The following is a 26,703-nucleotide window of genomic DNA, read 5'->3' as shown; positions in this document are numbered from 1 at the left end:
ACTCACCTCAGCCTCCCAAAGGCGCAGGATTACAGGCTGAGCCACCGAGCCTGGCTTATATATATAAATATATTTTTTTCTTTTTTGAAGTTTAGTGTAAAGGTAACAACAGAAAGGACCAGTGTATATGTACCATTTCTCCTTTACCTCCATTAGTAGTTTCACAATTCCTTGCCTTTGTGAGTCATTTGTATTCAATTAAACTACCTGAATGTCTGCTTTGTGCAGGATATCATACAGGTGTTGGAGTGGCATTTAGAGATAAGATGTAGTCTTCAGTTGCAAGAAGTGCATAGACTAGTGAGCAGAAGATAGGTGAACAAATAATGAACAGTACACGATGACAAATACTTTAGTAGAGGGACATACAAAGTGTTATGTTTTTCCATTTACGTAAGTGTGCTTTCACATACATTTTCTTATTTTATCCTTATTAATCATAGGAGATAGGTTATATCATCATCACCATACCATCATCAAGTATAAACCAATACTATTAAGCATCTACTATTTACCAGGCAGGGACTGGTTGTGGACAAAGAGATGAAAATGAGATGTGAGCCGGGCTCGGTGGCTCAGCCTGTAATCCCGTGCTTTGGGAGGCTGAGGTGAGTGGATTGCCTGAGCCCGCGGGTTCGAGACCCACCTGAGCAACTTGGCGAGACATCATCTCTACAATAAATAAAAAATTAGCCAGGCGTGGTAGCGCGTGCCTGTAGTTCCAGCTACTTGGAAGGTTGAGGCGGAAGGATCGCCGGAACCCAGCAAGTCGAGGCTGCGGTAGCCGGGAGCAGCCACTGCACTCCAGTCTGGGCGACAGAGTGAGACTACCAACTCAAAACACACACACACACACACACACACACACACACACACAAAACCGAGATGTGGTTCCTCTCTCTGAGATGCTCAAAGTCTGAGCAAAAGGTGAAGAGGAGCTGGTCTCCAACACTCTCCAAGACACATGGAAAATAGAATCATTTTATTCCTTCCATTTATGGCTTACTGTGTGGCAAACACTGCACTAAGTGCTAGTAGGAATAATCTCATTTAAACCTCCTAACAACTCATGAGGCAGGAATCATTGTTTTCCTTATTTCACAAATAAACTAAGGCCCAAAGAAGTTAAATCACTTGTTCACGGTAATACTGCAAGTAAGGGACAGAGCTGGGACTCCAAAATGGGGAAAACGAAACTTAAAGAGAGTAGGACTGGTAGCTTTCAAAATCTGAAGGTCAAGAGAGATCTGATTCTTTTACTCTAAAAGGCCATCCTGGAGGGAACTCAGACTACTATCTCCAAGAAAGAGGTTGCTCTCAAATTATAATAGCAGTGAATGTGGACTATCCAGTCAGAAAAATTCTAGAGGACTGCTACTGAAAAACTTCCACCATGGCTACAGTAACACAGATGACACCAGGCTCTGCGCTTAGGGAAGGCAGGAACCATGTGCCTTCCGTGTGCATCTACAGTACCTAGATCCCGTCTGGCACATAGTCCTCACTCTCTCAACTTTTGTTGAGTAAACATATGAAGGGGCTATTAAGTGGAAGGGACAAGCCAAGGGCCTGGCTCTAGCAAAAAACACTGTTTTCACAGAACTTTCCATAGAATCAGAGTAGAGAAATGATCTGCCTAAGAGGACAAAGATGGTAGGTGGTAGAGCCAGGATTCAAATCCAGATATGTAACAGTCCAAAGCACTTTCTGCTAAATCCACTGTCTCATCTCTAAGTGGTATTTCCTCTCTCAACTGCCACAAGCCATCAAATCCAAGTTTTACCTAGGGAAACCAACTGTCCTGTTCACTCAGGACCAAGGATTTCCCAGAGCATAGGACTTTCAGTGCTAAACTTGAAACAGTTGGTCACCTTCTACCATTCATAAACTACCTCCACCACTGGGTTACCTACTGATGACGGATGAGAATTGGGCCATAACTAGACAACTAAGGACAAAAGCCTCAGAATTTGGATTTTCAAAATATCCAAGATATATTATTGTTGTACCTACTATCTCCTTACAAATCTTTTTGTTTGTTTTTGGGGGGAGAGAAAACAGAAGAATAAAAAGGATGGGCCAATTAAATATTAATTTACCTTTTTTTTTTTTTTTTTTTTTTGAGTCGGGTATCACTCAGTCACCCAAGCTGAAGTGCAGTAGCACAGTCAAGGCTTACTGCAACCTCAGCCTTCTGGGCTCAGGCAATCCTTTCCCTTGGCCTCCTGAGTAGCTGGCACTAACAGGGCACACCAACATGCCCAGATAATTTACCATTTTAAGTGAGCTGGAGCAGAGGTCTTTAACTCAGCTACTTTCTAATTGCTCAGCTAGGAACACCCAGTGATTCCCTTGATAAACTGAGGACAAAACTGCAACAGCATTTCAAATGAAATTTCACACCCATAATCAGTAGATTACAAGAAATAAATGTGTAGGTTGCTTTCAGCGTATTCCAACTCCCTTCCACTGAAGTGTCTACCGTGATAAGATTATATTTGAAGACAGAACAACAAAAGATTTTAAGAAGAAGGGCTCAGGCTAGACTGTTGGAATTTGTAACAATGAGATAGAGAGTTTAATAGTGTAGCATACTAGATATTTTTTCTTAAGCATAGATTCTCCTCTGCCTGAGTTGATGTTTCTATGTCCTATCTGAAATAAGAAAATGAGCCAAATCATTTTTCATGGCTTCTGACTGTCAACGTAGGAAGATGGAACTTGCCCTCCCTCAATTTAGAGACAGTAACAACTAATCTATCCCTTCCTGCTACCCTCTGAAGAATATTCCAAAAAATGTGTTTCCCTGCACTGAAAGGTTTTATAAAATTCAAAAGCAATATCATAGCAAAAGATAGAAAAAGCAGACCCTAGCAAGCAGGTGGATTTTATCCAAATACTTGGTTTTATATAAAAGTCCCATGCAAAGGCAGGTCCTTTCTCCAAGGGATCAAGGAGCCTCCAGGTCAGAGAGAAGAGGGGAAGTTGGATGAGAGAAGTGAGGGCTACACGGGTAGTGGGGCATGGTTTGCTGAACAGTTTCTCCCCTGGAAAAAAAAAAGACATTTTATGCACAAGGAGCTTATTTCTTAAACAAACACTCGTGGTTTTGATTTACACCACAGCCTGCTCCTAAATAATTTATGGCGGGTTAAATTTATTGCCGAGCCCTGGCTGGCTGCAAATTCGAATTGCCAAATAATTAGATTTTAGGGCAAAGCTTATAAATTACCCGTCGATTTGTCCGGACTTGTTTGTCAGTTGCTTTGTGCTTCAGGTCATCTTTGGCATTTGGCTGTTTGGGTTTTAATTGCTGATTTACACTTTGACAGATGAGAGCTGATGCTCGAAGTTTCAGGACAAGGAAGGGTAAAAAATTGGAGATTTAAATGGCTGATTTTTCACCAACATGTCCCCCTCCACTCATCCCCATAGACCCCCAAAGCAATTAAAATATAGAAAAGAGGTTGAAAATAGACACTGCTATTCTTTATTTGAGAGGAGCAGGGGTACAAAGTGAATTATAATTTACCCTTAATGAAATGTTAGTTTGAAAAAAGAAAACATAATACCAATGGATGAAGGGGACCAAGTCCAGAAACTGTATCCTCACCAAGGAGTGTGCATACCTGTGTCTATCTCTATTTGCATACCTGTGTCTATCTCTAGCTCTATTTGACTCAGAAACAGCCACAGTTCAAGCATTTTTATATAATCAGTTGTAAATAACTTCAGATATTAGTGCCTCCGTGAAGCTGAACCTTCAGCACAGCAAACAACCAAATAATTTCTTTGTAGCTACCTGTACACATATCTGTCATAAAATTAACTTAAACAAATCTCAGGCTGTATGCTAGAGAGGTCCCCTAGAGGCAGCACTAAGGGAGGGCATGGAAGTGGAAGGGTGCTAAACCCAACTTACCATTTCAGTGGAGACAAAAAAAAGTCTCTGGATAGGGCCCTGGCTCTAGTCACTATGCTGACAAAGGGCCTGAAGGTTTTCTCTATGCTCCCTGGAAAAGCAGGGGCTGCTTCCCTGCTAAACCCCAATAGCTCACTATGGGGCCACCGGTCATAGTAAACTAATTCTACTAATAAGAACTAACACAGCCAGGCTCGGTGGCTCAGCCTCTAATCCCAGCGTTTTGGGAGGCTGAGGTGAGTGGATTGCCTGAGCCCGCAGGTTTAAGACCCACCTGGGCAACTTGGAGAGACCTCATCTCTACAATAAATCAAAAATTAAGCCAGGCTCGGTGGCTCAGCCTGTAATCCCGCACCTTGGGAAGCTGAAGTGAGTGGATTGCCTGAGCCCACGGGTTCGAGACCTACCTAGGCAACTTGGTGAGACCTCATCTCTACAATAAATAAAAAATTAGCCAGGTGTGGTAGCACACGCCTGTAGTTCCAGCTACTTGGAAGGCTGAGGCTGAAGGATCTCCGGAGCCCAGCAGGTGGAGGCTGCGGTGGCCAGGAGCGGCCACTGCACTCCAGTCTGGGCAACAGAGTGAGACTCCAATTCAAAAAAAAAAGAAAAAGAAAGAAAGAAAGTTTAGAAAAAATAAAAATAAATTAAATAAATAAATAAATAAATAAATCAGGCTGGGCTCGGTGGTTCAGCCTATAATCCCAGCGCTTTCGGAGGCTGAGGTAAGTGGATTGCCTGAGCCCACGGGTTCGAGGCCCGCCTGGGCAACTTGGCGAGACCTCATCTCTACAATAAATCAAAAATTAGCTGCGCGTGGTAGTGCACGCCTATAGTTCCAGCTACTTGGAAGGCTGAGGCGGAAGGATCGCGGGAGCCCAGCAGGTCGAGGCTGCGGTGGCCGGGAGCGGCCACTGCACTCCAGTCTGGGCAACAGAGTGAGACTCCAACTCAAAAAATTAATTAATTAATTAATTTAATTAAATTAAATAAATAAAAAATTAGCCGGGCGTGGTAGCATGCACCTGTAGTTCCAGCTACTTGGAAGGCTGAGGCAGAAGGATCGCTGGAGCCCAGCAGGTCGAGGCTGCGGTGGCCGGGAGCGTGCCACTGCACTCCAGTCTGGGTGACAGAGTGAGATTCCAACTCAAAAAAAAAAAACAAAAAAAGGAACAACACATATAGCTTTTACATGCTTAGCACTGTTTTGAGCACTTAATATATTAATTTACTTTATCCTCCTATCGGTCTTTATAAGACTGGTATTATTATTGACCTCATTTTGTCAATAAGGCAACTGAAGCATAAAAAATACAAGTAACTTTTCCAAGGTCATATTACTAGTAGGTAGTGGAGACAAATACTCAAATCCAGAGGATCCAGCTGTGGAGTCCATGCTCTTAACCACTATGCAATATTGGTTCATATCAGAACAGCCTCTACTTCAGGACCTCTCACTTTGGAGGTCCAGACTCCACATTCTGAGACTTGAGACAAAGCCTGTTCAATTAATTAGTCACCCAACAAGGTAAGAAAAAGTCATGTGACTTGCTCTGAATCACAAGATGAGTCAGAGGTTTGGTTACACAGAGACAATTTTTCAAATGGAGCCAAATATTGTCCTAATGATATACTAACTAGGGGTAAAAAGATGGGGACAAGTAACAGGTGATCAAAACAGTATCAGGCCTGCTCAGGCAAACTGAGAATTCTGGTCAGGCAATGTGACTAGGAACCCAGAGAAGCTGTCTGGGCTTCAGGAGGCCTTGCTCAATAATCTTCATCTATATCCACATCCCCATGCCTAGGGACAGTTGATCTCTTCACAGAAGACTGCATCCCCATGGGGTAGCTCATAGATTTCCTGTTCTCTGTTCACAAGTGATAGCCAAAAACCAGAAAAGGTAGAGTTGTGCTGGCATGACAATAGATTTTTAAAAATTCACTGGCCAGTAAGTAAGCAATACACAGACTGACATCCTGATCACAGTGCACCAAACACTCTTCTTACACACTGGTTCATATGATCCCTCATCTTTGTAGGCAGACAGGAATTACCCCCCTATTTTACAGATGGGAAAGCAAAGATGCTCAGTTGTCAGCAGTTGTCAAACCATAGTCCCTCAGACTCCAAACTCCACCCTAGCCTTTCTGAATGAGAAGCCCTGAGGGTAGGACTGGCAACTTGTGTTTTAATACGCCATGGGACTGATGCTCACAGAAGTTTGTGATCCTTTGGTCCAGACTACAGCAGTGTTTCTCAGACTTCAGATTACCTGAAGAACTTGTCAATTTGCAGATTCTATTTAACTCTAGAGTAGGGCAAGCCTGATATTCTGCATGATTGCGCTGCTTCTCAGACCATATTTTAAATACCAAAGGTGTAGTCTAGAACATCTATGTGACTAACTCCATATCATAGATGTACTGACCAAGTGAGAATCAGAGGCTAAGGGCCTTAGCTTCCCCTTCAGAACAAATCCTTACTTGGCCCACTTTTAATCACTGGATCAAGCCCTTTCGATCTGCTAACCATTCCTGGCTCTCGTCATCAAACCTTTCATCCTTCTTGCTACCAAGAGCTAAGGCAGAAAAACTAGCATGTCACATCCCAGAACTTTATAGAGCACACTGGCACATCTCTGTCAAGGAGCTAGCGGGAGGTCTTGTCATGACAATGCCTGCTTCCATTGGGAATACTATCAAGACCAGGGCAACAGCTACACCTAGAGTGCTCAGTACACTGTTCTCTCAGCCCTCTAGAAAACACCTTCCTTCTGTTCAAATGAACCAAAAAAAGGGTTGGATAGCCCTTCTATGAAGATGTCTTGTTACAGACACAAGTCAGAGCTTATCTGGTCTACCTTACTGCCTCTAGTCCTGAGAAAGGCCTCTCTAACACTGGCCACAAATCTAGAACAAGATCAAAGAAATTCCTGCATATCCAGAGGCAGCAATCTGGGGACTCCTTGCCAACATCGCCAGCCACCACATTCTACTTCATCACCAGGAACTTCCTTTCAAGGCCTAACCCTGACATGTTACCTTTCCAGTGAAAGCAGACCAAGCCAAGATGGCTGCCCCCACAGTGAGGGCTGTGTGAGAGTGGTGAGGCCTGGTGCTGGGTGTGCAGCTCACTGACTTATGGTTTTCAAGGTTAACCCAGGTGAGGTGGAGCTGCTATGGTCCTGAATACAGGGATCCCAGACTGAAGCTGAGCTAACTGAGGAGGAGAAGTATGAACAGGAGCTCAAGAAGACTCAGCTCATCAAAGCTGCCCCAGTAACGAAAACAAGCTCTGTGTTTGAAAATCCAGTGATCGGTAAATTCACAATATGATGATGAAAGGAGGAAACAAAGTACTGGCTAGATCCCTCATGACATAGACTCTGGAAACTGTGAAAAAGAAACAGTTTGAGAAGTACCATGCTGCTTCTGCAGAGAAACAGGAAACCATCGAACACGACCCCTATACCACCTTCCACCAAGCATTGAAAAACTGTGAGCCTGTGATTGGGCTGGTACCCTTCCTCAAGGGTGGCCATTTTTACCAGGTCCCTGTGCCCATAGCCGATCGATGGACATCATGACTTCTTGGCCATGAAGTAGATGATCACTGAGTGCCAGGAGAGGAAGCACTGGCAGACACTGATGCCAGAGAAGCTGTCAAATGAGCTGCTGGAGGCTTTTCACAACCAGGGCCCCGTGATCAAGAGGAAGCACAACATGCACAAGATGGCCAAGGCCAACCGTACCCTGGCCCATTACCACTGATGGTAGAGGTTCCAGGAGGAGCTCAGGGCTCTCTCCCTCAAGAAACTGAGTCACAGCCACGTTGAAAAATACCTGTCAGTTAAGGATATGGTTCCTTTTGTTTGTTTTTTTGTTGTTTTCTTTTTTGAGTTGGAGTCTCACTCTGTCGCCCAGACTGGAGTGCAGTGGCCGCTCCCGGCCACCGCAGCCTCGACCTGCTGGGCTCCGGCGATCCTTCCACTCAGCCTTCCAAGTAGCTGGAACTACAGGCGCATGCTACCACACCCGGCTAATTTTTTGATTTATTGTAGAGATGAGGTCTCGCCTGCCCAGGCGGGTCTCGAACCCGCAGGCTCAGGCAATCCACTCACTTCAGCCTCCCAAAGGCGCGGGATTACAGGCTGAGCCACCGAGCCCGGTTGGATATGGTTCCTTTTGAAGGGCTAGCAGGTCTTGTAAGAAAGATGGAGCAGCATGATTACTGCCCATTAATCATTTTTTCTTTGAGGTTAGAATTTGCTCTCCCTGCCCTGTCTCCTTGTAAAGAGGGAGCATATCAACTTGGGGACTTCCTCCAAGAAACTCAGGGCCCAGTCTTCTCATCCCTCAGCTTGGGGTAGACCTTTAGATGACATAAGAGGGAACATTTTTAGTTTCAGAAAAAATTTATTAGAAAATGTTCACACTGAACTGGTATAGCATGTGACCCACTTCTACCATTAAACTGACTGGTGGGGGGGCAGACCTTATCAAAATGTTATGTTTCAGCTGGGCATGGTGGCGCATGCCTATAATCCCAGCATTTTGGGAGGCTGAGGCAGGATTACTTGAGCCCAGGAGTTTGAGACCAACCTGGGCAACATAGTGAGACCTCATCTCTATAAAAAATTTTAAAATTAGCTGCACGTGGTGGCACATGCCTGTAGTCCCAACTACTTGCGAAGCTGAGACAAAAGGATCACCTGAGCCCTGGAGGTCAAGGCTGTAGTAAACCATTATCATGTCACTGCACTCTAGCCTGAGCAACAGAGTGAGACCTTGACTCAAAAAAAAAAAAAAGGCATGTTTCATCCCATTAATCAGCTCCTTACCTCCCCCCTCCCGAACTAACTATCAATCTCTTTCAGTTTATCAGTTGGCCTTTCAAAGGCTGCCCATGCTGGAAAAAATAACTGTGAACAATGCAGACATAGTCCTTAGACTCCATTTCCACATACTGCAATGTCAAATCATGGCTCTAAGTATTATCACGCTTTTGGAGAACAAGATTCCGAACTTTCAGCCTGTTATTCTATCTACCTACTCTCACTACTCACCTCCCCTAAGCTAATGGCCAAACAGTACATCAAACAGATTCCAGAGGAATAACTACTTACATTACCACTACGGAGCTCATCTATAACTGTTCTCCCTGCTATCTCTGATATGGATCTTCAACATAGAGAACCTTATCGACAACAACTATAGACTCCATACTCCACTCCTTAGCAAATCTCTCAGTACCACTAACTCCCCAGTAGCTCACTAGTATACAAAGGAGTTATGAGCTGCTTAAGAGCACAGTTCTCAAGCTTGTTTCTTTTCCAGGACACCTAAGGGTTACAACATATAACTTCTCTCCATTCTCACCATCACCAACCCACTAATATCATAGTCCAACCCACTAGCATATCTTTCAAGTAATGTATCTAAACCAACAATTGTTTCCCTACAAATATTTTAAACCCCTTTGGAACATCTTCCTCTCCATTTCCATGAAATCCAGCTTGCAACATTTCTGTTTCTTCTATTCCACTCAACAAAACAAACTTCCTTTTCTGTTTTTGCTGTACACTTATTTACCTATAGCAACATCAGCATCTCCAAATAAGAGTCTCTGCCAACATCTAACCCTCAGATCTGCCCTTGGCTGGAATGGCCTCCCTAGGACTAGATACTGACCACAACACTACAACAAAAGTAGAGCCACTCGTGTTACAGACCTGTTTTGCTTCCTGCATATACCCTCCATGTCTCCTACTGACCAAACATAAGCAGGAACAGGACCAACACAGCCGCTCATCCCAAGGTACCTCTACTTCAGAATAAAAGCTTCCCTGATGTTTGTCTCTCCTTCCAGATCTCCTTTCTAACTTAACTCCTTTCTGATTCTTCCAGCACATAACAGGGCTTTGCCCATGGTAGTACTCAATACATACAAACCCCTTTTTGTTTGTGTCAGCCTGCTCACCCTTCTGCTGCAGACCTGCCAGCCTGTGGGGAGCTAGTGTCAATCTGAGTGCACTCTTGTCTCAGGCTTTTTGGCTATGGCTCAATTTTAACAGCTAAAGCTCAAAACTCATCACATAAATGTAAGGCTGTGGGGCCTTTTAAGTATTGTGAACACCCGGGATAAAAGGATAAAAAATAATCATCCCAATGGCATCTTAATCAAAATGATGAGACACAGAGATGGAAAAAGGGTCTCCTAATATCATTTTTTCCAATGAGACACAGAGATGGAAAAAGGGTCTCCTAATATCAGTTTCCTTGTGTCAAACAACCAAGATCAGATTACAAAAGAAATGTAATCTGTAGAGGGGAGAGGAAAAGCAAAACAGGGTGGGGGTAGCAAGAAGTGAAGCCTATGGGCTTATCCTAAACACTCCTTTGGATTTCACTTCCCCACCCCTTTCCAACCTGCTAGCTGTCCTTCTATAGCTGTACCTGTTGAGGCTGCTCAGAGGGAGCTCAGCCCCCACTCCCACACTCTCCAGCCCCCTCTGCTCTCACCCATCTTCTCATTACCCAGACCCTCTCCTGCCTCTTCATTAATCCTGCCTTCCACGCTTCTCTCAATGTTAGTCACCAGCTGCGTTTATCTATTGGAAGGGTCTAAAACTCCTTGGTCTACTGGAGGTGCGTCCTAGCAGATCCAGATCCAAATTCATAGTACTTTTTGGGGGGCGGAGGAGAGAGAAGGGAGGTGTCATGTCACTCTCCAGCCATTGCCTCTCCTTGGAGACCTAGCAGTTCACCAATTGCTACCTTCAATGACAGTTGATGTATCAGATTAACCTCCCTGACAATGCCTCAGAGCCTCAGCTCACAGGTTCACATATTTCCACTTTGATCCTCACCCTTTTGCTCACACTTTATTGGCTAAAATGCTCTTAAGGCTTTTCCAGTCTTTGTAATCTCACTTACAGCATCCCAATAAGACTTTCCAGCTTGAGTGTGAGAAACAGCATATAACTGATACAGATAATCCAACTAACTGAACAGGGGTGTATTTACCAGGTTCAAAGTCTTCCTTCTCCCTCATCCTCATTTCTAACATTCCCACAGACAAGCCTGCAATCAAAGTCAGTTTTTTCATACTTAGGCCAATTCATCCTGGTTTACTCTGTGAGCCCCTTCTTTTACTCTAGCAATAACAGTTCTGAGAGGTCTCAGACCCCCTTGCCCCTCTCTGGTCTCCTAAATTCCTTACAACACAAGGCTATGCAACCCTTTCCCCACACTGTGAGCAGGGTTGATCACTCCCTTCCTTTGTACCCCTACTGTACCAAGTACTTACCTACGTAATGGTAGTTCTCATACTGCCTAGTGGTTTTGTTTTTTTTTAAATAGTTGTTAAGGCCGGGCTTGGTGGCTCAGCCTTTAATCCCAGCACTTTGGGAGGCCAAGGCGAGTAGATTGCCTGAGCCCGCGGGTTCGGGACCAGCCCAGGCAACTTGGCGAGACCTCATCTCTATAATAAAATTTAAAAATTAGCCGGGTATGGTAGCATGCGCCTGTAGTTCCGGCTACTTGGAAGGCTGAGGCGGAAGGATCACTGGTGGCTCCAGTGGCCGTGAGTATGCCACTGCACTCTAGCCTGGGCGACAGAGTGAGATTCCAACTCAAAAAAAAAAAACAGTTGTTATATATATGTCTACCCTCCTCGACTATGAGCTCCTTGAGGGTAGGGCCCATTTCTTACTTGTCTTTACTTTCCCCCAGCTTCTAATACAGAGCTTAAAGTTGCTATCCAAAGAGGGAAAAGAGGCCTTTTCATTGCCTCTAAGGTGGTTACAATGAGGTCCTCCCCATTTCTTTGCTGATTTAGTTGGTTTTGTCATGTCCAACAAAAACTTTAAAAGGCTGCTCAGTGTCACTGTTATTTTACAGTCCCTTATTTCATTCACCATTTGTCAATGGCCCTATTCTTTAGAGCTCTTCACCACCACCAACCTTAGCCAAGTGCCTAAAAAAAATCTGCATTCCAACAGCTGTCTCAGCCATGGGGAGGCCACCATGGATAAGAGACAGGGGGGAATGTTTCCTGATTTGCACTAAATTATGTGGTGATTTTGCTACCAGTGACCCAGTGCTCTCCAAGGAAAGTTCCTGGCCCCACCCCTAGGCTACTCTATAGCCTAACTACACACCATGGCAGCTTAAAGGTATAAACTCTGGGGAAGGTGAAGAAGCAGTTTGAACAGAGCAAATAAACCCACTTCGATCGTGTCTCTGCTATGCCAAACATACAAGGCTGCGCCACCATGCATCAGTGCTCCATTCCCCGAGATGTATATTTTACTTCTCCATTGCTATGTCTGCTCCAAATAAAGAAGGGCCCTTCGGCTTTCACATGAAGTTACAATATGGCCAAGACTAGGACACAGCAAATGCTTGTTCCCATTCAGGGAGCACTAGTGAGGAGCCACAGTGAGAGTCAAGGGAAGGCCCATCCCTGTGAGAGACCACCAGGAAACAGCAGCTTGTGGAGAAAGACGGCTATTGGAGGGGGAGGGGGAATACCACATTTATGGAGGCAGCAACAAAAAGGACAAAAGGGCCTAGTGGGCCACCCATTCCTACCACCATCACTGGATTCCTACCATCTCTACTGGATCTTAACCAGTAGAGGAATTCATTTATAGTGACCCTGAAAGAAGAGATGTGTTAAAGCAGAAATATAACTAAAAACAAAAGCAATAATTGGTCTGATGGGCAGGGGAAAAATTATTCCAGGAGTCGGAGCCTGTGCAAGAACACTTACAGCTCACACAGTCATCATAACTCAGCCCCCTCAAGCATTTTGTGCTCTGCTTATGGTGTTAACTTTAATGTCTTAACATATAACACCATCCACACTAACACAAAATACTACACACGCCAGATGAGGCTGAGTTATAGTTGCTGTGGGAAGCATAACTTTGAATTTCCTGATTTTGGTGCATTTAATCTCAACCATAATGTTACATTAACGTCGGTTTTGCATTTCATTTCCCAGTTTAGAAGAATAGCGTCAGCGCCTTCGCCTGTCTGTACAGAAAAAAGTGCATGGTGACTGGGGCCACAGGCAGAGGGACCACAATCCAACAACTCTCCTGCTAAAAAGCCTGTGCCCCACCCCTCCCATTCAGGGAAGCTGCAACCAGGACAATTGAATGCAGAAGGAAGGGTGGGTTTTTTTCCTAGAGAACTGTCTTTTTGTCCATTTGGAGACTGCAAGAGCCAAGAACAGAGAGAAGGAAAGAAGGTAATATAGAGCAAAGAGTAATGTGTGTGTGGTGAGGGGGGGAGAGGTTGGGGGGATTCCTGCCTTTCAGCCTTGAATGGAAGAGAAAGGAATCAATATCGTTTGCTTGGTAGGGATCTTAACCAATTTCCTGTAAAGTTTTCCAAAATGTCTCTCCCACAAAAGACTAATAATGATGTGCCAGCTCTAGGTCACACTGAAATCCTCCAAATGCCTCTCTTCTATTTTATCCCTTTACCTCTGTCACCATCAACCCTCTCCCTACTCTACCTTTCAAAAATAACCCAGCATCTGGACAATTTTCTATAAAAGAAAAACTCCTTTACTCACAGTTCTAACTGAAAATGCAGATGGAGTCTCTTCAAGGTTTCATAAAAAGAAAAAAAAGCCCCTGTGGACAAAGACCAAACACTAGAAAACCTCAACCCCAAAGGTCATTTTTCTCCAAAGTTATGGGCACTTGAATACAGATGAGAAGGCAAACAGTCGGCAGGGCTGCTTCAGATCAGTGAGGAAAAGACTACCTAGGAATCTGATGGATGGCCAGAGAGATCTCAGGGAGGAAGGCTAGGCAGCAGCCAGGATGGCAGCTCCCTGGATGGGAAAGCTAGGCTGCCCCGCTCCCTGGCCATCCAGACAGCTGAGGTTACTTCTTCCTCCCCACGTGCTGTGGCCTATACCTCATTTTCCTCACTTACATTTGCTTTGGTCTCTTCTGAACACTGAGGTGGTGAGAGAACTTGCCCCAAGGTTAAAGATGCACAATTAAAGATTCCACCAAAGCTTTCAGGCTGCTCTCTGGACCTCAGGGTCACAACAACCATCATTCCATGCACATCCACACCAAAATGAGCAACATGAACTCCTGCTAGTGAGGACAAAGGAGGCACAATTCTCCTAAACCAGATAAAAATCTACTTCTATATCAGGAAACAATTCCTAAAACTAGAAAGGAACCACGTTCCTGAAATTTAGAGCCTCTAAAACATTTTAAACCATTTAAATTAAGATTTAAGTGAAAAAAATGTTTTCAAATGAAAAACAGTCTCCCATTCAACCAACACCTATCATGTTTATCTGAATGGAAACATGTAAAACAAATAAAATGAGCATAAAAAACAGGAACGCAAAAGCCTATTACCGGCAAACCGACCACTCCAGTTTCACCTAGCTGAACAAAGTACAAAAATAAACAGCAAAAATGAGGACAAATGGAAAATCTCACATTTAACCATGTTTATAACCAATATCGTTACTCACTCAAGCACAACAGAGGTTATACCTGCTAGTTTTTTGTGATGGCATTCCTTTAAGATAGTCCTAATAAGTTGACTCAGGGACTCCTGAAAACCAGAGACAGATGAGAGAAATGAGCCCCATACCACGTCTCCAAACAGGCCCTGGCCCAAAACCGTTTCTGCCTCCTACACACTCAAGGGATAGGACATATTCTCATAAGAATCAGAAGTGTACTATGCAGACACTGAGACTTGAGAATTGAAAGCTCCTGGGAGCTGGTTAGGGAGGGGAGCTGGGATGGTTCTCATTCTCAATCCCAGCCCCACATCCAGGAGCCATGCAGCCCCTACTCATACAGAACTGCTGTCAAATGGATAGCCAATCAAGCCATACTGAGAGAATGCTAAGGAAGGCTGTCTAATTTGCACGCCTTATTCTAGTCCTTTTACTGTCTCTTCTGGAAGTTCATTCTCATCCCTAATCTCAACCTTTCCTGCTTCCATTTAAATTCATTTCTTTTTTGTCCTTATTAAAATGAAGAGCAAGTCTCATCATACTCCTTGTTAAAACTACTCCCCACACGATGAATACATTTAGTCTGGACAAGAAATCAGTCACCAAAACTATATTCAAATTTGTCGCCGGGCTCAGTGCCTCAGCCTGTAATCCCACGCTTTGGGAGGCTGAGGTGAGTGGACTGCCTGAGCCCGCGGGTTTGAGACCCACCTGGGCAACTTGGTGAGACTTCATCTCTACAATAAATCAAAAAATCAGCCGGGCGTGGTAGCACATGCCTGTAATTCCGGCTACTCGGAAGGCTGAGGTGGAAGGATTGCTGGAGCCTAGCAGGTTGAGGCTACAGTGGCTGGGAGCGGCCACTGCACTCCAGTCTGGGTGACAGAGTGAGACTCCAACTCAAAAAAATAAATAAATAAATAAAATAAAATTTTGTTTATTTCTTACTAAGTCCAATAAAAATCTAATGATTTTTATTCTTCCTTTCCTGAGCTTTTCCAGTTTCTCTACTTCCCTGGTTATCAGAAAACCTAAACAACACAGAGAAGCTCTACTGAGAATCTGAGCTATGAGACCTCAGTGATGTTCTATATGGGCTGACGACTTTTCTCCATTTTCTAAGATTTCTCTGAGTCCTATAAGGATCCTGCTACCCGCAAAGCTTAAAGAAGTGTTAAGTTGTCGCTAACAACAAGTCTCAAGCTGCCCCATCCCTTTCCTGAGGGTGGTCTGATATGTAGTCTAACATAGATGTCTGGCCCCAAACTCACCTTCCCTACTGTTGATCACAGCATTGTAGAGGCTTAATGAAGTCAAGATGTATTACATTTATCACTTGCCCTAGATCCACTCAAATCCATCACTATGTCACAGCAAGAAGTTAGATTGATCTGACAGGATTTGCTCTTCTTCCCAAACCCATGTAAGTTATTACTCAGTATCCCACACTCTTCTAGCAGTTAGCTGATTGATTATCTGACGATCAGGTCAAGTATCTTCTCTGGAATAGCAGTAAACTAACGGGTCTATAATTTCCAAGATCATTCGTATTTTCCTTTTAAAGATAAGCAAGACAGCAAATGCTTCTTCCCGAGTTCTCTAAAGCAACAGCTAATGCTTTGCTAATAATGAACCAGGGCAGCCAATTCCTTAAGTGCCCTTGGAATCACATCATCAGGGTTCATTGATTCTGGAGATAATCTTTAATCAGGCCCAGATCCTGGTAAACAGCATCAAACCCTAACTCAGCCTAGTTCTGAAGGCCTTGGTGCTTAAGTCTGGGAAGAAAGGTGGTGATACAAGTGATTTAAATCTGTACTGCATTGTCTTCAGCATTATGATAAATAAATGAATGAATAAAACAATGCCCTTGAAAGAGATGAAAGATGACACTGATAGACCAAATTGAGACATGATTCAGGTTTCACCTTCAGGAACATTGGTAGGACCCTCTGCAGGACAAGAGAACAAAGCTACATGATTATCTAAGTTTGTAATCTAACTGAAAAGGTAAGAAACACACATGTACGAGCATACACCAGGAAACAGAAAGCGGTAAATGCCATAATGGAGGTGCCAAGTGACTACAAGGATTCAGAAGAGGGATGAATCATATGCAACAGAGCTGTGTTAGATTTTAGTTTCACATCCCACTAGGACTTACTTGGTCATGGGAACCTATATCACCAAAAGGGAAAATAATATGGCATATTAGAAACAAATACCTGATTCCTAACCTGGAAAAATCCCAACCCACCACCCAGCTACTCCACCACACCAGAAACTCCAGTAGTTTGAGGAGGCAGAGAAGAAGCCTATTGCACAGGCTGGAGGAAGAGCAGAGAAAAGTAAATGTGGCTTGAGTGGTCCCTTCACCCAGTTTCTTCTCTGAGGACATACTTCATTCTCTGAGGACATACTCCTTATCCAGCTCCTGGATCAGGAGGCCTCATCCCAATGCCCTAAAGGCAGACCACTGCTTTAAGGGAGAAGAGGAAAGAAGAGAAGGGAAAACTAAAGAGGTTGTGGTGTCTGATTTATGTAAAATAATCTACCATTCTAAAAACAGACCCCTTCCTGGAAAAAACCATGAGTTTTGAATGGACCCTGCTCCTCTCTGCTTTACAAGTGCCGAATGCTGAGGTCCTCTTCTCCTCATTCTTACTATCGAAAGTTGCTTCCAGACCAAAACGCCCATGCATCCCAAAATTACATACCCTATAACCTAGTCTACAGGGAAGAGTTATGGTCCTAGAATCAGGCATATTCAAGGCAAAGACAATACAATGAACTGCCACATTAGCCCCCAATCATTCCCTCAAAGCAAACACCAAGCACTTCAGTATCACCTAGAAGAGGTGCCTCTCTGCTGCTAATCCAAGCTCCCCAGTAGCATTATCTTAAAAGGTAAAAGATCTTTGAACACAGTTGATGACTAAGGAAAAAAGGCAAGCAAAAAGAAAGTATTCCTTCCAATAAACCAACAATGGTATTTGTTGAAGTTATCTAATACCATATAACAAATCATCATTTGTTATATCACCCACAGTTCCTATGAGTAAGAAATTTGGGAGTTGCTCGGTTGGCTGTCTAGCTCAGGCTCTCTCCTGAGTCAGATGTTTACCAGGGCTGCAGTCATCTGAAGGCTTGCCTGGGGCTGGTGGACTCCCTTCCAAGATAGCTCATTCACATGACTGGCAAGTTGGCACTAACTTCTGGTTAAATGCCTCAGTTCCTACACATATATGCCTCTTCCCAGGACTGCTTAAGAGTACTGGTAGCAAGGTGACTTGCTTCCCCCAAAGCAAGTGATCCAAAAGAATAAGGTAGAATGTAATAATTTTTAACTTAGCCTCAGAAGTCTACACATTGTCTTTTCTACTATATTCTATTGGTTATACAGGGTTATCTCTGATTCAGTGCAGGAGGAAAACTACCAAGGTTATGAATACCAGGAGGTAAGGATCACTGAGGTCATGTTGGAGGCTGGCTACCACATATAAAAGACCAAGTAAAGGTAGCAGGAGAAGGGAGAAAGAGGGGAACAGAGAGGGGAAGGATGGGAGAGAAGGAAATGTTTTGATCCAAAAGCTGAGACCAAAGAGAAACAATGTGCCCAGTTCTCCCCGGAGACTTCTCAGGTCTACCTTACCCTAGCATACCTGAACCAAGTCCTGCTTCCTAGGCAGGACCTCCAAATGAGTAGCTAAAAGCCAGGAAGACATGAGAATGCTCCTTTGGGTCCCAGGAAGCAAGACTGTCCTCCCTCCCTCTTTGCCCACCCCACCTTTTCTAAAGCAATGATGCAACAGTTACCTGAGGATGAATCTGTGGCTTGTCGCACGTGGCCTCAAAGTCCAGCACTAAAAAGTAGTGATACCTCTGGGGAGGGAAGGACACCATTGCCGCCATGGATGTGCCAAAGCCGTGGGCCGCCAGCTTTCTGGTGGATATGGAGCAGAACTCCGGAACACCACAGGGAGAAAATAAGTGGGAGCCCAGCACTTTTCTTGCTCTTGAAAGTAAATACGAAGAAAATCGAGCAGCTCCAGTCTGTAAAGGTGCTAGCATTGAACATCCAGAAGCATCTAAAACTTAGGGGGGGAAAGTTAAAAAAAAAAAAAAAAAAGAACAGAGAGCCTGGGTTACTCCCCTCCCACTGTGGCCCTGTTCCATCTAGTCTTCAGGAATATCTACACAACAGGAGCCACTCCCTAGTGTTTCTGGGCCCCTTTTCTAAGTCACAGTGTTCACTGCTAAAGTTCAAGACCTTAATACCAGCACCTGCAGCATTATTACAGCTCTGAGTCTCCCAGATCATTCTGAAAACAATATGCAACATCAGTCTTCATCTTTAAATGGAGCTCTAAAGTTCAAAAGAGAGAAAAGAGAAAAATTCTGCAGTCACTTCTCAGGTGGCAACAGTTAACATTAAAGCTATGGGTCCCAAAGTAACATGAGGTGACTCTGTTGTACAATCAGTCCTGGGAGCTAAGTAGACTCAGACAAACAGCAGAAAATGTACAAGGCTCTCCTCAGCTCCATTAGGAGTCATTTGCCCCTGGCTTTCCTGTCTGTATCCTGACATCTCCACATACTCTCCTCCCTTCTCCCAAGGTGAAAGCAAACAAAGCCAATCACAGGGGAGCTTGCTCACAACATTCTGGTGATTCCCCAACCCCCACACGAGTAAGTGGTACCCTGGGGGAATGAACAGCGCCTGGAGAACACAGCTGGCAACAGCCTTAGGCCTTCTCATTTGCTGCCTTAGACTCACTCTCTACTAGAGGCCCTGAATGACTGCAGGACTTTTTAAATAGGAAAGAAAAAGAAAACCCAGATGTGGCAGTAATGGGAACATTGCTAAAAGTCTAGTAAAGTTTTCTGAGTGAACATGTGCAAAAAAAAAAAAAACTGAATCACTTTTCCCTTTAAATTTGCAGAATGCCTTCTCCTCAGAAGGCTAACTAAATATAAAAAATCAAAGCCTAAGTTTTACTCACAAATAATCCAATCTTCCTTTAAAAAAAAAAAAGGAACAAAGCAGAAATGTTGTGTCTCCCCTTTTATACCCAACATTCAAATTTCCCTCAACTTTAATCCTCAAACAAGAAATCTCATTGCTCATTACAGGAATAGCCAAAGTTTATGCTTTCTGAAGCCCCATTCCAATAGAGCCAAAGGCTTGCCTCTGAATGGCTCCAAGAAGTTCAAGACCAGCCAGGCTCGGTGGCTCAGCCTGTGCTCCCGCGCTTTGGGAGGCCACGGTGAGTGGATTGCCTGAGCCCGCGGGTTCGAGACCCACCTGGGCAACTTGGCAAGACCTCATCTCTACAATAAATCAGAAAAATTAGCTGGGTGTGGTAGCGCGCGTCTGTAGTTCCAGCTACTTGGAAAGCTGAGCAGAAGGATCGCTGGAACCCAGCAGGTCGAGGCTGCGGTGGCCAGGAGCGTGCCACTGCACTCCAGTCTGGGTGACAGAGTGAGACTTCAACTCAAAAAAAAAAAGAAGTTCAAGACCAACCTGAGCAACACAGTGAGATTCTGTCTCTATGACTCTATTTCAAAACATAAAAATAAGTTTTAAAAAATAGCATCTACTCAAGAATAAAATGAGGCAACACCTGTAAAGTCTAACAGCACATAAGGACTCAATAAATATTAGCCTACTATTATTACTACTACTATCCTATTGGGCTATGTCCATCTAGCCAAGCCTGGATCTCCCCATATTTAGGGCCTATAAATCCAATGAATGCATAAGGTAACCTCCAAGAGTAACACTGATGCCTTCCATATCCCTAAAATGCTTTAGACTTCCCACAGAGCATACTATATATACCCTCTTCCCTTCCACGGACAACACACTGATGGCCAGTGGACCTCTTGCCTGCAGGTCTTGCTTTCTCATCTGATTTTACCCACATCAAAAAGCTTCTCTTGTAGGCAGTCTTGAGAGTAGATGTTAAGAGGCCAGGCCTCTACAAGTCAGCAGTCACTGGGTTCTACACTTCCATTACTTCTAACAACCAAATTCAGCTCAAGTCAGGAAACAGAGGGCACCTCTTCCTATTCCCTTCCTTGAAAATTCAATCTTAAAGCCACTAAATGCAGCAAAGGAAGGCAGGTATCTATACCAGTTGGAGTGGAGGCAGAAGGGTCTGGGGAGGCGGGCAGTGTCAGAGCCCAGGCAGAGTAAAAAGGGCATCCATGCAGAGGTGGGAAGGCATGGTGTAGCATGTCAGAGCCAAGTAGGCATGTAGAGAGCATCCATATCAGGGGGAGGCAGTCTGATGTGGGGAGTCACAGGCAATGTAAAAGAGGCACTCATGAGGAGTAAAGGGCAGCAATGGGATATTAGTTACATACAGATACATTAATCAAAGAAGTGCATATATTACGGATAATAGGAACCAGTTTTCTCACTATTAGAGGGAGGAGTTAAAATATGAAAAGAGAGAAACTCTGTGGTGTTGGATTGGAATTGGCAGGAAAAGTATAAACTCATGGTTTCTGATATATGTATATAAATCGAGATGTAAAAGTGAGTATGATAGATAGGTACACACAAATATACACACATGAATACCTATATATTTTCTAGCTCAGTCTAAGTAAGGGCCAGGGAACAGCAACACTCAATAGCAATGAGCATACCTAGCACACCTAAACACCATTCTCCACTAAAAGAAACAGAGGCCGGGCACTAGCTCAAGCCTGTAATCCCAGTACCTTGGAAGGCCTGAGCCCATGGATTCAAGAACAGCTTGGGCAACTTGGTGAGACCTCATCTCTACAATAAATCAAAATATTAGCAGGGTGTGGTAGCGTGCACCTGTAGTTTCAGCTACTTGGAAGACTGAGGCAGAAGGATCGCCTCAGCCTGGCAGGTCGACACTGAGGCAGCCGTGAGTGTGCCGCTGCACTCCAGCCTGAGTGAAGGAGTGAGACTCCAACTCAAAAAAAAAAAAGGAAGAAACAGAGCTCCTTTGAAAAATGGCTGATTCCAGGGCTGTGGCAGAGAAAATACAAGATGAGCCTGGAACATGTATCTGAAAGCACAGAAATGCTCCAAGAATGATGGAAACATATCAAAAGAACCTAAGAGCCACCATAACAACGATAATAATGCCAATAATAAAGCCAATAAACAATAATAATAATGGATTACAATGCACACAATATAAACTGTAAGTCTACAAAAATATAAATAAAGTTTGATGAGGGATATTTACATAGTTTCAAGTGTCTACTCACAAAATACTTATTAATTACAACTGGGAGTAATTTCATAATGGAGAAGTCTGACAGATAACACCTTAATCAGGTGATCAAAATGGACATTATCAAGGCTAGGCGCGGTGGCTCATGCCTGTAATCACTTTGGGAGGCAAAGGCAGGAGGATTGCTTGAGCCCAAGAGTTCAAAACCAGCCTAGGCAACATGGTAAGACCTCGTCTCTACAACAACAAAAATCAAAATATATGCCAAGTGTGGTGGTGCACACCTGTAGTCCCAGCTACTTGGGAGGCTGAGGTAGAAGGATCACCTATGTCCAGGAGCTCAAGGCTGCAGTGAGCTGTGATTATGCCACTGCACTCTAGACTTGGCAACACAGGGAGACCCCAACTCAAAAAAAAAATGAACATAATCAATATGACATAAACCAAAATCAAGAGCCTTCTGAAAGCATGCAATAAGAATATAGTATCATTTCTGTGATATTCCTGCCAAAGTTGCATAACCTAAATAGAATCATGAGAAAACATCAGACAATCCCTAAACTGAAGGACAATCTATGCAATAACCAGTCTGTAATCTAAAAAGGTCATGAATGTCAAGGAATGTTTACTGAAGAAAACCTAAAGGAGACTAACAATACTTGATTACTAAATACAACCAACCTACAATTCTGAACTGGATCATTGTGCTGGGACAACTGGCAAAACTTGAATGGATTTTGAGGATTAGATGGAGGCAGTCTATCGATGTCAATTTTCTGATTTTAATGGTTGTATTTTGGCCAGGTAGGAAAACGTCCTTGCTTGTAGAAAATATGCACAAAGCATTCAGGGAGCTGGGACATTAGGTGGGCAGTTTAACCTTCAAATGGCTCAGGGGGGAAATTTCTTTGTATTGTATTTTCAACTTTTATATAAATTTGGGCTATTTCAAACTTTTTAAAATTTGCTTTTTAAAATCCATGTGCAGCTGGGCAAGGTGGCTCAAGCCTGTAATATCAACACTTTGGGAGGCCGAGGCGAGAGGATTGCCTGAGCCTGTAGGTTCGAGACCAGCCCAGGCAACTTAGCGAGACCTTGTCTCTACAACAAATCAAAAAATTAGCCGGGAGTGGTAGCGCACACCTGTAGTTCTGGCTACTTGGAAGGCTAAGGCGGAAGGATCTCTGGAGCCCAGTAGGTCAATGCTGGGGTGGCCATGAGCATGCAACTGCACTCCAGCCTGGGTGACAGAGTGAGGGTCCAACTCAAAAATAAAATAAAATAAAATCCAAGCTGGGTTCAGTGGCTCAGCCTGTAATCTCGCACTTTGGGAGGCTGAGGTGAGTGGATTGCCTGAGCCCGCGGGTTCGAGACCAGCCTGGGCAACTTGGCGAGACCTATCTCTACAATAAATAAAAAAATTAGCTGGGTGTGGTAGCACGTGCCTGTAGTTCCAGCTACCTGGAAGGCTGAGGCAGAAGGATCGCCGGAGCCAGCAGGTCGAAGCTGCAGTGGCTGGGAGTGTGCCACTACACTCCAATCTGGGCGACAGAGTGAGACTCCAACTCAAAAAATAATAATAATAATAAAATAAAATCCATGTGCAATGTGGTTTTTAAAAAAAACTTAAAAACAAAGCAGACAATATGTGAGGGAGAGCACTCTCCCCATGATTGCCCACAGAAGGTAGGCTGCACACTCTCCTCTGCAAGGAAGCTGGCAAAGGCCTGCCCTCAAAGCATCTTGCAACCCAAACAGTCTCCCTATCCTGCTGTGTCTTCATCAGAAGTGCACCCACTCAAAGTCCCCCTCACTGGCACTTGTCACCATAAAGCCTTCTTTGGAAACACCCCTGCTCCCTGCAGCAGTATCCCACCTGCCCTGGCACCCCTTGGTATTTTAAGGAGTTTTCTTTTCTACTAATGTCTGTATGCTTAAAGAAACAGTTCTGAGTCTGTGTATTTCTGCAAACTATCTTTCATCAGAAACCAAGATTTATACACATTTATTCTCAGACATCCTTTTCCTTATCCTAGCCAAGTAAAGGTAGTAAGTAGACTATGGCAAGGAAGAAAATGAATGATTCTTTCCTCAAAATGAAGGGACCAGCCCCCCTCCTCCACCCCCATGGGTACAGGGGAGGGGTAAATAGGGGCTGCCACAGGGCTGGCCTGATTTGGAGAAACAGGCTGGAACTACAGCCCCTGGAGGATGGTCTCGGTGCAGAGTATTTACACAACAGACACCAATGGCTCCTCTGCAGCCATTACTGTCTATCAGGTAAATAACACATGTGCCAAAACACACATTTAATGAGGGAAATAATATGCCTTTATAAAAAGACTCAATTCGTATTTACCTGAGAGACCAAGAAGCACCAAATCACCAGATTAGTGGAACCACAGAGGAGTCGTTCTGGTGTCTTGGGTAAATAGACATTTTATAGCCTCCATTACTGGAGGTGGGGAGAAAGGGCGAAGGGAGGGGGTCATCCTTTAACATCCACACACACAGGCCAGGGGAGCCACGGGAATGGGAAAAGAAAAGGAGCCTATCAGGAAACATGTGATCTACTCCACTCCACCTCCTCAGCCACACTAGAAGCTCTGGGAGGGTATGGGTTTAAACCCCTGGATTAAATTCATTCCATTAAAAGCCAAACTGGGGTACATTTCCCAGCAATTCCAAAGTACTAGAAGCAGGCTCTGGTACTGACTGGAAGCACCTGGACCACTATGGCCATAGCTTCCTCAGTTTCCACACCTGGGAAAAGTCCCTGTTCCAATCTTACCTGTAGTATCACAAGTGCTTAGGCACCTAACTCACAGAAACGGTAAAGAACATAGTAATACCTGTCTGGAACTCACTTAGTCATAGGCTTTGTCTCAGGCAGCTAAAAATAGCCTGGGAAAATATAAATAAACTGCATGCCTTCAAAAGTCATAATCTTCAACCTAATGAATACATCCTTACTGTCGGAGCACTTTGCAAAAACAAGATTGTCAAAGGTGAAAGAAACACAGTCCAGCCAGCCAGGGAAAATGAGGCCCAGAAAGAGAATAGGACTGCCCGAGGTTCACATAGCAAAAAAGAGAACAGAACTCAGGGCTCCCAACTCCAAAGCCAGGGTCTCAAGCCACTGCTCCAACACAAGGAACAGGCCTCACTACACGTCCCCTAAACTTCTGTCCAGCATCACAGAAAAGGCTTGGAGCCCAAAGGCTCTGTCTAGTCTGTTGAAGGTTACAGGCTGGAGACAAGACAAAGCTTGACATATCCTGAAACTTCTACATGGCCCCAAAGTGGTAAGGAAGCAGGAACTCTAAAGATAGGTCCTCACTTCAACAGAACAGTCTCCTCCCCTCTACAACCAGTCACTGTCATGGTCTGTAGCTACAGCTGCTTCAGCTTCAAGGCAGGGCTAGGGAGAGTAGGCTCCATTCCCCCCCCACCCCCCCACCCCCCGCCCCCAGCAGCTGCTAATCCCAAACTATCAGCAGAGTCAAAGTCACTAAAGGCCGTCAGGAACACCAAATTCTGACAGCAACTTCACAGGCCACAGCAGGCTTACACTCCCCTTCAATTGGCCTGCCTCAGCAGCTCAAGGCAGCATATAAAAAGAAGTGATTGTCTGTGATTTGCCTGTTGTCTGCTAAACTATCAGCCATGCTCAATAGCCTGGGCAAACTCCTTCCAGGGGCCAAAGCTGGAAGACATTTTTTTGCAAAATCTTGCAAGTCATTTACAAGCCCATCACACACAAAAAGGGGCAAAGTCTTGCTTCATAACACATAGGCTAGAGACGAAAGGAGGGCAGGGTATGATACCATCACCCTGTTAAGCACCTCCTACACTTCCAGACAGCAGGTGACCCTATGAGAGGTACCCAGGACTGTTAAACATTTTCTTTTTTTTTTTAATTATAAAGATGTGGGGTACAATTCAGGGTTAGGTATACAAACATTGATTATGCAGGTACCCTTGTTGATGAGGTATGCCATGTTAAACACTTTCTACTCCTGCTTTCAAGATGGAGAATTAGTATAGAAGCAGGGAATCAAACAATCTAGTGTTAAAACACCATTAATAGACAAACCTAGGTTCAATCTTGACTTGGCTATAAATTCTTCATAATAATAGCATAATAATATTAATATCTATATCTTTGGGGTTCAATTCAACCATACAATGTATATAAAATGATTTGCACAATAGTAAGTGCTTTAAAAAAGGGAACTACTGTTGTAAATACATGAGAAAGAGAAAAGAAAAACTCCATTTTCTGAAAATACTATAAGCCAGACACTGTATTAGTAATTTACACATTTTATGTCATTTAATCCTCCCAACTATCAAGCAAAATGGGTAACAGTATTCCCACTTTACACATGAGAAAACTAAGGCTCAGAGGCACTCAGCTCTTTGGGGCTCTGTTCTTCTCTGCCACGTTTGATGACCCACATTTCCCCCCTTGACTAATTCCCCCATCAACCATAGGGCTAACAATGCATATCAATGTTTTCTCTTGAGGTAAAGTGTGTTTTTAACTAAAAGTAACTCAGCCTTAAACAATAACTAAGTCTGTTCAAATTATCCCAATTTGCTTTTAGAATTTTATATATATATATACATATATATATACATTTATATTTTTGTTGTTGTTGTTGGGGTCTCACTCTGTCACTCAGGCTAGAGTGCAGTGTCACAATCACGGCTCACAGCAACCTCGACCTCCTGGGCTCAGGCAGTCCTCCCACCTCAGCCTCCCAAGTAGCTGAGACCACAAGACATGAATGACCATGCTCGGCTAATTTTTTTGTTTTTTTGTATAGATGAGGTTTCGCTACGTTGCCCAGGCGGGTCTTGAACTCCTGCAAGCAATTCTCTCACCTCAGCCTCGCAAAGTGCTGGGATTACAGGTTTGAGCCACTGCATCTGGCCTTTTGTTATATTTTAAAAAGAAAAATTATGAGCCGGGCTCGGTGGTTCAGCCTGTAATCCCGCGCCTTTGGGAGGCTGAGGTGAGTGGATTGCCTGAGCCC

General features: G+C 44.1%; 1 protein-coding gene and 1 pseudogene across 1 annotated transcript in view; one reads left to right on the top strand and one right to left on the bottom strand.

Annotated features, from left to right (window-relative positions):
- ERI3 (ERI1 exoribonuclease family member 3) overlaps nt 1-26,703 on the bottom strand; it is a gene marked incomplete at its 3' end in the record, with an annotated part of 75,994 nt that overhangs the window by 41,622 nt on the left and 7,669 nt on the right. The window contains exon 3 of the mRNA XM_021717418.1: nt 18,255-18,532. Coding sequence (XP_021573093.1) covers nt 18,255-18,509 — 255 coding nt within the window. The remainder of the gene's footprint in view (nt 1-18,254; nt 18,533-26,703) is intronic.
- Nucleotides 6,996-7,696, top strand: LOC103270124 (annotated as a pseudogene).

Source organism: Carlito syrichta, unplaced genomic scaffold (genome assembly GCF_000164805.1).
Source record: "Carlito syrichta isolate Samal-C Ts95f unplaced genomic scaffold, Tarsius_syrichta-2.0.1 Scaffold309730, whole genome shotgun sequence".
NCBI lineage: Eukaryota > Metazoa > Chordata > Mammalia > Primates > Tarsiidae > Carlito > Carlito syrichta.
Note: the sequence above shows the minus strand (reverse complement) of the source record. Positions and strands in the feature narration are given on the sequence as shown.